The sequence below is a fragment of the Dermacentor albipictus genome, chromosome 6, assembly GCF_038994185.2.
Source record: "Dermacentor albipictus isolate Rhodes 1998 colony chromosome 6, USDA_Dalb.pri_finalv2, whole genome shotgun sequence".
Taxonomy (NCBI): domain Eukaryota; kingdom Metazoa; phylum Arthropoda; class Arachnida; order Ixodida; family Ixodidae; genus Dermacentor; species Dermacentor albipictus.
The window spans coordinates 102,241,902-102,256,967 of NC_091826.1; the positions used below are offsets into that span (position 1 = coordinate 102,241,902).

Here is a 15,066-nt window from a genome sequence, read left to right on the forward strand (position 1 = left end):
GGGTGTTTTCGCATTTCGCCGCTATCGAAATGCGGCCGCCGTGGCCCCATTTCGATGCGGGCGAAATGCGAAAACACCCGTGTAAAGATATGGCATGGTCAAAACTGACATGAATCAGGTGTGCTAAATCTCTCACATGCAAGGTTTGGATCCCTTCAGCTTGACAGATTTCTCGTACCATTTTTTGCATGTACTCCGCTGAGTCTGTGGCTACAGCCACAATGTCTTTCCACGTCTTGCCTACACTCAGGAGAGCCTTTCTGACTACGCTGGCCACCGTGTTCGAAGCATTTGCTATGTCGACGTTGGCCAAAACAACCTGCTCCTTCACGTTCTTTTGGCCATAGTAGCCCAGGAGAGTGTTGATGGTAGGCACTCCAGTGATGTTTGGGGATTCGTCGACGATGACACTCACCATCATATCTCGCATATCGTCGCGGATTTTCATCATTTATTTGTCAAAAGCGTCTTTCAGGTAGGTATTTCAGCCTAAGTCTTTGTCCTGTGGGCATGGTCTTCGCGGTCTTGCAGCATTTGCGTATGCTGTCCCCCAGAGGTCCGCCAGCCTGATGCATGCTGACTTCACTGTACACTAGGGCACGAGCGAAGTCCTGGATTACGCCGTCCGCTTCAGTTTATTTCCCACGTTGTCTACAGGACATGTCAAAGAGCGTCTGCTGAGATGTTCCAGCCTACTTAGCTTCCTGGCTCGAAATCTTGAACTTCTTATGGCGAGATGACGCTAGATGCTCGCGAATTCGGACGTAGGGCTTCTTCGCTAGAACTTGAACAATATTAGTAAGGTAAAATTTCTTCACAGCCTGCTGGTAAATTCACTGTCTATCCGTCCCCTGCGCAGATATTTGACAAACATGAAATGTCTAGGTACATGGTTTAGGTCGCGTTAGCAGATAATGTAGTGTTACAAACCGCCTTCCTTACTTAAAGTGCACTTGACAGATCTAGGGAGAATTTCTGGCGACCTTCTCGTCTCGTGTCAGCGACACGATCAAAAAAAATCGCATAAATGTCCATAATAGCCCATCATGTGTGATGAATAATCAGATCGATCGATGGCAAAGATGTTACACACAGGCCTATTTTTAGCCTCATTTAATGCTATGAGAATCCGCAAATCCCATATGTATATATATATATATATATATATATATATATATATATATATATATATATATATATATATATATACGTTTCTAGCAAATTTTGTAATTTAACGGTTGCTTTGTTTACTCGGTAATGCTCTCTGTAATTCAATTACCTTTTTCAATATTCAGTTACACTGTACTTATGTACAGTGTAACTGTACTTACACTGTACTTATGTACTGTTTTCAAAGGGATGAAAACGCATACGTATATGGGTTACATACTCCCAGCAATTAACGTCGTGCACTTTTGCCTCGATTACCTGAACAAGCAGTCCTTTCAGGTATGCGCACCTGTTTTGGAAGTCCGAGCATGAATTATTCTCCTATAGTAATATCATAAGAAGCCAACAAACACTGACACCAAGGACAACATAGGGGAAATCGAAGCCAACAAACACTGACACCAAGGACAACATGCATAGGGGAAATCATTTGTGCTAAATATATAAAATAGGAAACGATAAATTAATGGAAATGAAAGTGGATGAAAAAACAACTTGCCGTAGGTGGGGACAGAACCCACAACCTTCGCATTTCGTGTGGGTTCTGTCCCCACCTGCGGCAAGCTGTTTTAATCAATTTCCATTACCTTATCGTTTTATTTATTAAGCACAAGTAATTTCCCCTATGTTGTCCTTGGTGTCAGTTTTGTTGACTTTTTATGATATGACTAATAAAAAAATCGGGCCCCTCGGTTAATCCCTTTCCTTCTCGTCTCCTATAGTAAGTATTTCTCTCTCTCTTTATTTCCCGTAAACGCTTTTAAGCGACCTTCATAGGCGGATAGAGCTGCTTCTCAAGTTTCCTTCACTTATTGCGAGTTTTTAAACATAGACCCATGTTCTTGGCCATTAAACGCTTATATTTCTCTCTGTCTGATATATACGTGACTCACATACAGCTATTGTTTCTGTAAAACATGAATAGCATTTTAGGGCGGAATAACACGCAGCTTTATATTAAACTACCTTATTTATTTGGCTGCCTTCTTAAGAAACATGTACATTTACTGGCATCCGTTACAATTGGTCGTTTAAGTTTAAATGGCTAACGATTGAAGAGTGCCGGGAAAAGGTCCACCAGATGGCGCCCGACAAATTGAAACGCCGCTTCTATGGTTATCGGGAGCGCCTTCAACTAGCCCCAGCAACAGTGAAGCGTTGCGCTTACCAGAGAGACCTAAACCACGAGAATTGCGACATTGAGTTACCACAATCTTGTAGGGTAGTGGTAGTCTGGTGGCAGTGGCGGTCTGTTGCAAGTGGCGAGTTTAGCCAGGCCACCGAGGCCGCCAGTCCCTCTGCCCGAGCGTATATTACAACATTACTGTGGTATGTGGTCAGACTCATCGCATGTTCAGAAAAACCAGTCTTTCTTAGGAATGCAGCAGGAATACCTGTGGCTTTTTGTGGGCTAACCATTCTGGGAACACGAGGTGTCGCAGGCGCGCATACGGAAGGTCATTTTTTTCTTTGCAGTTTTTCAAGCAATATTTCAACTCGCCGATTACACCTCGATGATTTGGGCAAGACCACAGAAAGTGTTCAATGTCTGCTGTCTGTTCGAACGCAGTACAGGTGGGAGAACCGATACGCCCGCGCCCTAAATAGCCGTGCTCATGTATAAGCCGATCATGGGTTGTGGGCACGTTGTTCGTACGTTACATCACGAGCCTTCTCTTCAGCGAACACCGAGCGAGTTTACAGTCGCTACCAGGTGTCTACACAAGAAAACGGGGCGAAATTACCGAAGGAACTTTCGAAAAGCAATTCTTAGTAAAAAATAAACAGCATGTGAAGAGCTGTGTAGGACGCACTGAAAGAGGCAGTCCAGCTCGTTCTTCTTTTTTGTATTTATGCAATGGTAATAAAGGCACGGTGGAAAGTAACCCTACCGTAATCGATCGCCTTTTCGTGAGGCTGTATTTGTAACCGTAACCAATTACTTTGCGAGTGAAGTATAATTGTAATTGTAACGGGTTAACATATTTCTGCGTAACGGGTACAAGGCTGAACCAAGGGCGTGCTGCTTCGGATGATTCAGTTGTTTCAAAAGCCTACAAAAGGAACGAAGGAGTGTGCGAAACATTTATTTTCTTCCAATGTTTTGGCTGGGGTGTGGCATTTGTCAGAGAAATCCCCTCTTAAATTCTTCCAGAAGTTCAGCTCATCTTCTATATATCTCTCTCTTTCTCTCTCTCTCTCTCTCTCTCTATATATATATATATATATATATATATATATATATATATATATATATATAAGCGGGAAGCGTAGGGCACAGCAGCCTTACCACACTCCGATGGGCAAAAAGAAAAAGGAAATAAATACGGAAAGTACGAGAAACGTGTCCATCTAAGCCTTAAACTTGCGCAGCTTAGGAAAACTTGGGTAATGCTACTCCAACGCGAATCGTATGCTCACTCACTCACTCACTCACTCACTCACTCACTCACTCACTCACTCACTCACTCACTCACTCACTCACTCACTCACTCACTCACTCACTCACTCACTCACTCACTCACTCGCTCACTCACTCACTCACTCGCTCGCTCACTCACTCAGTCACTGCTTCTTGTTCTTCTGTGTCCGAACGCTATAAGATTAATATTTGGAACTGCGCCCAACTTTTCTTGTATGTCTATAGTTTCCACGTTGATGCCACTCCTTGACATGCTTTTATTTTTGTTTGTAGCAAGGGGCATACATCCCAGCTATTGTGCTCCTTGCGAAGGAAGTGTTTGGTTTCGTATCGACTTACCCTGCAGTGACGCGCGACACTATTTCCGGAAGTGACAGGCGCGTGACCCCTGGGTGCTCTTTTCGAGGCCAACTTTGCCGTGACCCGTGAACAGCGACAAAAGCGAAAGCCACCCGCGAGGAAGAAGTGCTATCCGTTTCCCCGCCGCTGCGACCTCGCCAGTTCCCAGAGCGAAGGGGACGCAGCAAGGTCGGGCTCTTCCTGACATGTCTAAATGACGTCGCGCACCCGCTCAATGCGCGCCGTTCTTTTGTCTTCTTTCCCGGTGTACCCTTTCAAGGTTGCCCGGCGCCTAGGCTGTACACGCGTTTAGCGTTCGCTAATCGTATGCGCGGATCTCCATTCAGTCTCACATGAATGCAACTCGTGCAGGTCGAATGAACGGACGACATTAAACGACTAACGAGGAGGAGAAAAAAAAAGAAAAGAAAACAGGGAGATGGAGGTTGCCTGTTCGTCGCTGCCGATGCTGCAGACGGTTGTAGCAAGTGGGCATACGTGTCACCATATGTAGCAGACGACACAACACCGTTCAGTTGTGACAGTGGGAATAAGAACTACCGCCAAGGCGACGCCTGCAACTTCGGATACATCGCTCCAAAGCCCGTAGGCGTCAAGAAACGCGTCAGAGCATTTGCCTGGATTTGGATTTCGAAAAGAATGAAGGTGAGTCATAGTAAGGTTCGTTACAGCGCCACACAAGACGAGGACAAGAGAAGGTACAAAACGACGACACCGCGCTGCACACAAAGAAAAGAGCCCCGAGTACTAGAAATATACTGCATCAAGACGGCAAGTAGGGCCAGTTGGCTGGGATTCGCAGTAAGGTTCGTTACAGCGCAACACAAGACGAGGACAAAAGAAGGTATGTGTCGTCGCTGTTGTCGACGACATAGCGCCGTGTCGTCGTTTTGTACCTGCTCTTGTTCTCGTCCTGTGTTGCGCTCTAACAAACCTTACTATGAATCCCAACCAACTGGTCCTACTTGCCGTCTTAATGAAGGTGAGATTGCTGAAAGACGCTGGTGAATTTCTACGTAGAGATCCAAACGCGCTTTCCTGCATAGGTGCACAGCTATATTGCAAAGTATACTTTAGCTGGAGACATAGGAGAATCAATGGTTGATGTTATTTAGGAAGGCACTCGGGGTAAGTTGGCAGCCGTGCCATTTGCATGACGACTATACTCGCGAGACTTTCACGCGTACCTGAGTGGTATTCGCACTGCGTGATAAGTTTTCAGAGCAAGCAGTGACAAACTACACTGTTGAGAAGCCTTGCACGATCAAGCACTTCGGATAGAATACGTAGACTTTGCGAGAGAAGTCCTGTACAGGTTTCTCCTATCTTGCGGTGCCTGCCGTGTCGGTTAGGTACGAGGACGTGTGAAATATTGGCTTCGCGAGCGCAGCAACAACATGCAAAAGAAAGAACGTTAATTTAATTTCAGTTTATTATCCTAATAACGCCTACAGGGGAGTATTACATAAGCGGTGGGATTACAGAATAATCATGTAAAAACATTTGCCATGTGTATGGCTCAGGATGACAGGTGATCGGTTATGGCTCTAAAAAAATAAATAAATCGGGCAGGTGATTGCGGCGATTTCATGGGAAATACTGTTCAATTCTGCAGCTGCTTGGGGAAAGAAAGAAGCAGAAAACGTGGCAATATGGACAAGTGGCCTGGACACGTTCCGCATCCATCCTTTGGAGATAAATGCTGACACTGTTGCGCTCAGCAATTCATCTTATGACGACTGCATTAATGGGGACGATGCGTTTTCTGTGATGATTACCGTGAAAAGCAGCAAATAGTCAGTGACCCAACTTGGCGTCGAACATGTCTGTTGAAATACCCAGTTGCACTCACCCTGTGACCCAAGTTTGTCCCATGGATGGTTTTGAACCGGCTACTTCAGTTGTGCAGACGGATGGTGCACATGAAAGGAAGCAGTGTGCTGGGTTGTCTGAAAAAAAAAAACAAAAAACATTTTTGGAGGGCGTGGAAATGGCGTTGTGGGCCATATAACGAGGAGGTCTTGCTTAGTTAATAGCCTCTTCTGTTTCCTTTTTTGTTTCATTTGTGAGATATACGAGATATCTTATTTATTTTTTGAACGGAGGGGGGGGGGGACAGGGTGCGGAACAGATATTTAGAAAATGCGATCTATGCTTTATTTCTTTATTTTATTTATTCGGTACACCTACATCGCCTGCACAGCATTATCGTAGGGAGGTTAAAATACAGGTGGTCACAATGGAAAAAATATTCAGCAACATCAAAAGAATACATCAATAAATACAACATTTTTTAAGCCCTGAAATTCACAAAAGCGGAAGACAAACTAACAAATTACCAAACAAAGTAAGTAACAAAGTAACTAGAAAAAAGAAAGCAGTAGCATATGTACAGAGATGAATAACAGAACATTCAAAGAATATGGCTCTCAATAGCATTTTCAATACTAGACGCTGCCATCAATTCATTAGGGAGCTCATTCCAATCGTTAATCCTCTTAGGAAAGAATGAATACTTAAACGCATTGGTACGGCACTGATAAGCTCTAATTTTGTTAGCGTCGTCTCTCCTATATGAAACGTAATGTGGCTACTTAACAAACATTGTTTTGTCGATACCAGTTTTACTTTTGTATATATTGTAAGGGAATTTCAGTCTTAGGGTTTTCCTGCGTGAAGAGAGAGTTTTCCAACCAAACCCTTCTCGTATTCCGGATCCTCTCATAGCAAAATTGTAATTTCTTGTTACGAAGCGTGCTGCTTGCTTCTGGACGCGTTCTATTTTGTCTGTGAGGTTTTTAGTGAACGGATCCCAGGTAACGCATGCATATTCTAGAATAGGCCTGACGTTTGTTAGATAAAAGTTTGCCTTCAGTGATGAAGGAGAATGCTTAAAATTTCATCGGAAAAAGTGAAGAAGATGGTAAGCTTTCGCACTAATTGAGTTAACATTAGTCCAGTCAAGTGTTTCTTTAGCTAAAGCAGTTCTACCACATGAGATGAACTACTCGGAAGGTGAAGGAATCACCGTTTGTTAATAGAAATTTTACAAATTCGAATCTTAATTACCCAATCCAAGCCACGCGCCTCAACTGCGGAATTCAAACTTAGCAGTAACGAAGTCTGATTCCTCAACTGCGGAATTCAAACTTAGCAGTAACGAAGTCTAATCAGTTCAAAAGAAATCCTGCGCTTAGCGCCACTATGGAGAAATACGTGTACAGAATCCTCAACGAAATGCAGTGTTACCGATCTATGTTAACGAAATCGAAGTGCGACGTGAAAACTAGATTACTCGGAGTCATTGCAAAGTTTATGTTTTTCCACCACAAATGTCACAACTTTAATCTTATGTTTGTGCACTACACCGTTCACAAGCTATGCCGAAGAGAAACCGCGTATTGGCGGTTTCAGTGTCGCCACATTGATTCATTGTTAATCGTAGCATCGTCGACAGTCATCCTGATGTGGCGTGTATCGAAATTGTTTGCCTCGCAGCGTAATCTCGGTACAACAGCGTTGTTGCATTCCGTCCTATCGGAAAACGCTCGAGAACCGAACCCGCGACCTTGTGATCGGCAGCAGATCACCAAAGCCACTGAGTTACTGTGGCAGGCAAAGACGAGTCCCACTTGTAATGGGTTGTTTTTTGATACCACGCATGTCTTATGATTCTGTATATATACGTTCTCCAATGCCACGTGTACGTTTCAGTATCAAGCGCAATTTATTCTTTAAGAGGTGCAGCTGAGATTGGGGAATGTCACGTATGATATCCCAATCGCGTTTATCTTTTCTTGATGTTCATTATTAATTTTAGCGGACAGGTAATTTCGCATTATGGCAATTATACATCAGTCCAGAAACATCAGTTTGCTGCTCGCTATAGTGCTGCGATATCTTTTTTTTCGCTGTGTAATATCAGTGATATGAAAGCCACACTGGAAGATCAGTACGAGGCATGAGATACTCCATGCATCAGCTGTATTCAAAGTGTTTATGTATAGGTGACAGTGCACTTGACCCGTCGCAGTGGCTTGAGTGGCTCCGACGCTGTGTTGCTGAGTCAGAATTGAACGCAGGTTCGACTTGCGCCTTCTGGAACGTATGAAATGCTGAAAACACCTAGTGCATTTAGACTTAGGTCAATATAGAAGTGCGCGTTTCACCAAAGGACTGGGGAGAGGACGTAACGCGTTTCGTTCGTCTAATGCACAAAGCTGGTGTATTTTGGCAGCACCTCGCGTGCGACAAGAGTCCGCATTGCGCACGCCTGTCTAGTTTTCCATTATGGAGCGGTAGCGTGGTTATTAAGTGGAATAAACGTAAATGAGGAAACCGTTTACGTTTATTACAGTAAGGGCGACTACGTCTGTGCGTAACCATAGTTTGCTCGTAACGCCACTTCGTAATGGCGCTTCATAAAGTGCATAATGTACCGTTTCGGTGCGGGCTATATAAATTGACTGTTTAGGCACGTTTACGAAATCTGTTTGTTGCCCGAACGTTCGTTCAATGTCACCGCGTGTTGTCATCCGTGGATCATCAAACAATTTATTGTTTGCGGAAAAAGACGGCGACACAATGGCTTCCGACATTTACAATTTCGTCGAAAGAAATCGCTCACACACCCGCTCGTCGTTGCCGCGAAACGTTTCGTGCATTGATCGGGGGCATCTGCCAATCGCGCGCGATGAGCGAGTTAATGCGATGTTGGTGTCAGCGACGTTGGACACCGTTGGCTACTAGGGGGAACGTCGGCAGGTGGCAGCAGGTGGGCGCACGCCGCTTTGGCCAGGGACCTAAGAGATACGGCGACACGATAAAACAGAGTTGATGCATTAAGATGAGATTTCAAAATTTTCGGGGACACCAAAATTAGTCGGTGAAGGACTCTGCGGACACTGATCAGGGTGGCTTTCAGTACAACTATAGTTTTCGGTGTTCCTCTCACAATGATCCATAGGCGCCGACTCCGGGGGGGGGGGGGGGGAGTGAGAGGGGGTAGGTGGCGCTCCGCGGCCCGAGCCCCTCCCGAAGTTTTCCGAGAGTGGGGAGGCAGAGCCCCCCTCCTCTATCCCCTCATTTATTTGAGGTTTCTTTTGAGTTGCCTCTACCTATTCGCTTAAACTTTATTGTGGCCAAAAGCTTACTGCATCAATGTTGGCGCGATCGTACAAGGCTTTTGATTCGCGTTCGCACTTTTGTTTTGTTTCTGCAAATCCTGACTATTAGAGGACAGCCGCAATAGAAGCCCCACCAGCGGCGGCTACCTCATCCGTATTTTAACACTTCAAATTTTTAAAAAATTTCCACCGTAAACATTATGTACACAATATTATTTAAACGTATACACGCGACGACGTTTATTATATTTCATTTAAATAGAAGGTGGCAGCCAACTAACAATTGTTTCTAATGATATGGATAGCTTACGCCTAGAGAATGAGTTGTCGTTCTTTCCTTGTCTTCGTCTTCCGCGCTGTTTCTCCTTCCAACTAGAGAATGTATATGTTGCTGAATGTTCACCTCACTTCAAATTGCGTTGCGGGCTTTTTTGACCCTTAAATAAAGCTGCAGCCTTCAGTGACCCCTTAGTCAGAGTTTTTTATCAACGGCTTGTGAAATGCACATGAACGATATATGTCGCATTATTGCTTCTCTTTCCAGTAAGGAATGATAACGACTCGTCAAAGAAAGAAATAAAATAAAAAATAAAAGCATTGAACGCGGCGGGGGCAATGCCCTTTAGGATATGACGAACACGATCAGATTCCGTCATGGTGGCGTCAACACGGTGGCAAAAGGCGAGGGCGTCCTCGATGTAAGAGGTGTATGGTTCCCCTGGAAGTTGCATGCGTCCGTCAAGCTTTTTCTTGGCGACCTCAGAGCGGACGTTGGGAGGGCCGAAAATCTGCCGAAGCTGGTGTTTGAATGCCGCCCAGTCAGGCAAGGTGCTCCCGTGGTTGAGAAACCAAGTCCTGAGAACGTCCGTGAGGTAGGATACGACGTTGAGAAGCCTGTGCATATCATCCCACCGGCTAGACTCAATCACGCGGTCATAATTGTCCAGACAGTCGTCAACGTCGTCACTACGAAGGCCAGCGAACAAGGTGGGATCGCGCTGCCGCGTGCGGGCGGTCCATGAAGGAACGGACGGTGGGGCAGAGACAGTGACGCCGGAGGCTCCTGGAGGATCTTCTTGGGGCGTCCTGGCGGAAAGGTGGAGCAAGCGGCGGCCTGAACGAAGCTCCAGGGAAACTCGAAGGCGTAGAGGACCAAGGGATCGAGAGCAGCCTCCACCACTTGCGAGACAGCTGTTAAGCCTCAACGGTTTATTTCGCAGGTCGCGTGCTGAAGCCGATGATGCTGGCCATGATGATGAATATATACAGATTAAGCAGATGAAGGAGTGATATAATGCTCATAATATATAGAGTGTCCCAATGAACATGCCAATGAAATGCTAACCACTCGCGAAAGAAAGAAAAGGAAAAGGAGCTCTTCTAATAATTTGCATTTATTAGGGATGGAAACATGGTCACTTGTATGCAGAGGTCGTGAATATGTGTAGGGTGCCCTAATGAACTATAATTCACCAAGATTTTAAAGAAAGAGCAATGCGTTGCTAGAAGAATATCTAGTGCACTATGTTTCCAGTAGAGCGGAGTAGCTGCTAGTAATTTTTTCGTTACTGAGATTTAATTAGCTTATTTTAATTAGTTATCTAACTTGATACGTCCTGTCGTAATTATCAAATTGTCAATGAGGTATTTGTAGGCGCAGCCAAGGGGCATCTTTTCAGAGACGAACTAATTGCGTAAAAATTTTGTACGATTGATAAATAAAGCTTGCGAAATATGGAAAATACCACGTGACTACGCTCTCACCCGAATCATAAAGCAGTGGCCTCGAACATGCTCCCTCTGAGTTAGCCAGGACGAAATAAAGGAAATAAAGAAATACATCGCCATTGAGCTAGTGTCTTACCTGCCGCAGCCTGGTCGAATGAACACGTCGCGTTTGGTGTTAGTTGGAAACAAGCTTTGATAGCTGTTGTATTAGTGTAGGTAAAGTGGACGGATGGTATTTTTCATTTTTCGGCACAAAACCTATCACCACAAAAGCGAATTGACAACGTCAGCTGAAAGTTCAAGGGTGCGTTTTGTTTAGTCCAAGTTGCCATGTCTTTCTCTAATGAACAGAACGCAAAAGTGATCCTTGCCTAGGGCGCTGCAAATGGCAAAAAGAGGACGGCCACAAATATACAACAGTTATGGAAGTGTGATGGCAGACCAAACGCATCGACTATCATCAGAAATTATGAAAACCTGAGACAAACAGGAAGCATCAAAAAAGAGCGACGGAGGATTACATCTTTGAGACCTAGCTTACGCACGGATGTTCTACCATTTATGCACTCAAACCCTCATGCTAGCGAGCGGGAAGTAGCCCAGGTACTAATTTCCAAGTCATCTGTTTGGAGGATTCTAAACGACGGCCTTTCACCCGTGCCACCTTAACCAGCACCAATGCTTGGAAGACATGGAGCTGTATAGTGAAGTGTTCGACGAAAACTCATCTGGCGAGGAAACATTGTGCTTTTAGAATCATGTTACATCCAATCAACTAGACGCATGATAAACAGGACGCCGGGTAACCTTCCCAAGATACACACCCGCACGCTGCACCCCCTCACGCATATATAACCGCGCGCCCGTGCTTATATCTTCATCACGTCATCATCTTTATTACATGATCAAGGGACCCGTACGGGGCCCGAAACGTCTGTTCTTTTTCTTTGATTCTTGGCGAGAGAACGTTTTTTGGCACCAATACGGACCTGTATAATTGTCTAGATGTCTCAAATTGGGTCCTCACAAAAGCCGATGAGCCACCGCGGACTTCTTGAGCAGCAACATATGCACAGATGAAGCCGCCAATTTTCGAAGAAACGCACAGAAAATTTGCATAATGCACACTGTTCAAGTGACTCTAGTCCACACTGAGTAAAGCGCAATCGGCACAAGTACCAGTGGTCGTTCAATCTGTGGCGCGGAATTTACGCTGGTGCTATAACCAGTCCCATCTTCTTCGATTATACACTGACTGGACAGCGTTACGTGAACGAAATCCTTGAAGGAGTGGTGGATGAGTTTCTCAGCGAAGTCCCGGTGTCACGTCTTCCACTTCTGTGGTATCAGCAAGATGAAGCACTAGCTCACAGCAGCACCCGAGCAAGAAACTTGTTGAATGCGACTTTTTGTGCACAATAGATTGGAAGGCACAGGCCTGTAAGTTAGCCGGCTAGGTCACTTGACCTCTCTCCACTCGATTTCTTTCATTGGGGTTATGTCAAAGATCGAGGTACATGATAGCTAGAGGCGGACTTCATATGAGCTCAAAGCAAGGATAACGGATGTTGCCGTAGAATTCCGGCGTCGGTCATCAAGAAAGCCAGTGAAGATGTGATAAAGCGGACCCAGTACTGCGTAGCTGCAAAAGGAGACCTATTCGAACACGTTCTTTAGGCTGATGTTCAGCAGAGCTTACGAATTCATAGATAATAAGAGCACACTGAAATCTGATGTTTCTTCTTCTTCTTTTTTTTTGCGCAGACATCCTGATTGCCAATTTGGCTCATTTATAGAAGTGGTATATTTACTTTCTTTCTTATTTACTTTTGCCTTTTTCTGTACGCGTTGGTGGCTTCGCGGTATGCTCATTTCGCTTTATTTTTTGCATAACGTATAAACATTCATGAAAAATAAAACGGCCACTTTAATTTGGCTTTGGTCCGAAGCAAGTTTCTGGCGCAAAATATAGCTTCGCGCGCGCACTCTTTCGATGCGGTGTGAGCAAAGCCGGGATTTTGAGATTCCATGCCTATTCCATTGCTTTTCGCATTTCGTGCGTGGACAGAGCGGCGCTTCGGCTCCGTTATCAAGGGCCTTTTGTTATTAATATGATCAGTCGGTCTGGAGAGACGGATAAGTGTGACGTAGAAATAAGACGAAGAAATTGCTGTGAAGCCGCGAAACCTGCTGTTGCTGCTCCTTATATATATTATATATATGTCATTATATATGCCATTATATGTCATTCAAATAGATATTTGAATGACATTATATGTATTAATCCGAACGTTAAACATATCATTTATGCCGATGACACGACTATGCTTTTCTCAGCTGCATGTCCGAATGACTTAATTTCTGAAGCGAATAGCTCTCTATCGCGTTTGACTGAGTGGTCAAGTGCTAATGCATTAAAAATAAACACGGCCAAGACGAAAGTCATACTTTTCCGTCCAAGGAATAAGAGCGTTTTTATAAATACAGATCTTTTGTTGGGCGATTCAAAAATAGAAATACTCCGCGCATTCAAAACTCTTGGCGTTGTGTTCAACGAGAACTTAACGTGGGAAGACCACGTGGAACATGTTGTTTCTAAGATTTCAAGTGTCGTAGGAGCTACGTACATTAATAAAGAGATACTGCCTGTGCAGGTCAAGGTTATTCTTTACAATACATTATTTCACTCTCATATTAATTATGCACATTTAGTTTGGGGAACTACGGCTGTTACAAATTTACGTAAAATTCTTACAATGCAGAAAAGAATGTTGCGACATGTTCTCGGTGTTCCTCGAGATCATCCGTCTCAGCCTTTGTTTGAAAAGCTGGAAATTATGAGAATTACTCAAATGTATCCATACCGTCTGTGTTTAACATATAAAAACGATGTGAAAGAAAACATAAACTTTCTCTCAGCTTTAGCTTCTCTGTCTAAGAAAGCTCCTTTATACGATACACGTAGTAGGGAACTTTGGAACGTAGAAACGTGTCGAACTGCCTATGGACAGCAAATGATGAAAAGAAAGCTGCCAGAATTATTAAATTTTTGTCACAGACACGCTATACAAATAGAACATACATCAAAACAGCAATTAAAATTGTTCTTTTCTGCCTCAGTTGTATTTCCCTGAACATTGTTCTCGTATGTATAATTGGTATGCATATCAAATTTCTTTTTGTCTTCTGACGTGCTTCCTGAACTTTCTTTTTTCATTGTGAAATGTAGTGACGAATGTTCATGATATACCATTATGCAGATGTTAATAAGCCGTTGTTGTGTGTACGCTGTTTACATATGTCTTCCAACAGTGTCCTGTAAACATAATGTCCTTACTACAGTTACATGTTCACATGTTTGGGAATGTGCATATTTATACGCCACAAAGATGCTTGTAGTTCTAGGTATTATTTTTGTACAATCAAAAAATGTTTTTTCCTGTCGATAGCTGAACTGTTTGCCTTTATGGAATGTTTTTGTCTTTGGGGGGGCGGGAACCAGTCAAGCTGTCTGTTACAGCTTTTTTTCCCTTACCTCCCCCATCACGTTGATGGAAATAAATAAAGGTTATTATTATTATTATTATTATCAGGGTTATGCGCTGTCTCTTCGGGTTTGCGACAGGCAGTGCAGTTGCTTTCAGTCAGGTTATTTGAAGGCGCTACTTTATGATGCGGGTGGGAGCTCGGTCACGTGGTATTTTAACGCGATAGCGTTAAGGAGCTCGTGTCGCAGAAAAGCCGGTGTCGTCGGTGTCGGTGTCGGCGTCAGTGGCGTTGACCGTGAGCGATAAATCACGGCAGGCGCTTCATAAATAAAAAGCAACTTCCAAGATTGGCCCGGTGGGAATCGAACCAGGGTCTCCGGAGTGTGAGACGGAGACGCTACCACTCGGCCACGAGTTCGATGCTTCCAAGTGGTGCAAACGCGCCTCTAGTGAATGCGGTGTTGCCTTCGAAACGAGCCGTGGAAAGTTATACTGCGGTGTATATCGGTAATTATGAACATGTAACGTACAGAAGTCACAATTACACGAGTTGCGAAGTGCGTTTCCGCTGCATTTCTTCTGCGCTTTCCGCACACGCAGAGCCATCTTGCGGCAAACACAGAAGACCCCCTCCTCTCAATGTACGGCGCTGCCCCGACAGGAGGCGCACCGCGCGCGCATTGGGACCGCTGCCAGGCGCGTCGCGGGACTCCCTCTCCCCTGACGACGCTTCGCCGTGCTCCCGGTCCTTTCTTTAGATTACTATCTATCT

General features: G+C 44.5%; 1 protein-coding gene and 1 long non-coding RNA gene across 3 annotated transcripts in view; one reads left to right on the plus strand and one right to left on the minus strand.

The window, feature by feature from the left end:
• LOC135913662 (uncharacterized) overlaps window positions 1-15,066 on the minus strand; it is a 91,025-nt gene that overhangs the window by 9,539 nt on the left and 66,420 nt on the right. For both annotated transcript variants that reach the window (XR_010568089.1, XR_010568090.1), the window contains exon 2: window positions 5,805-5,901. This is a non-coding gene — a long non-coding RNA (uncharacterized lncRNA). The remainder of the gene's footprint in view (window positions 1-5,804; window positions 5,902-15,066) is intronic.
• Window positions 4,282-15,066, plus strand: part of LOC135913661 (leucine-rich repeat-containing protein 4B-like) — a 46,975-nt gene continuing 36,190 nt past the window's right edge. Inside the window, exon 1 of the mRNA XM_065446211.2 lies at window positions 4,282-4,597. Within this exon, the coding sequence (XP_065302283.1) occupies window positions 4,592-4,597 (6 nt within the window). The 5' untranslated portion in view covers window positions 4,282-4,591. The remainder of the gene's footprint in view (window positions 4,598-15,066) is intronic.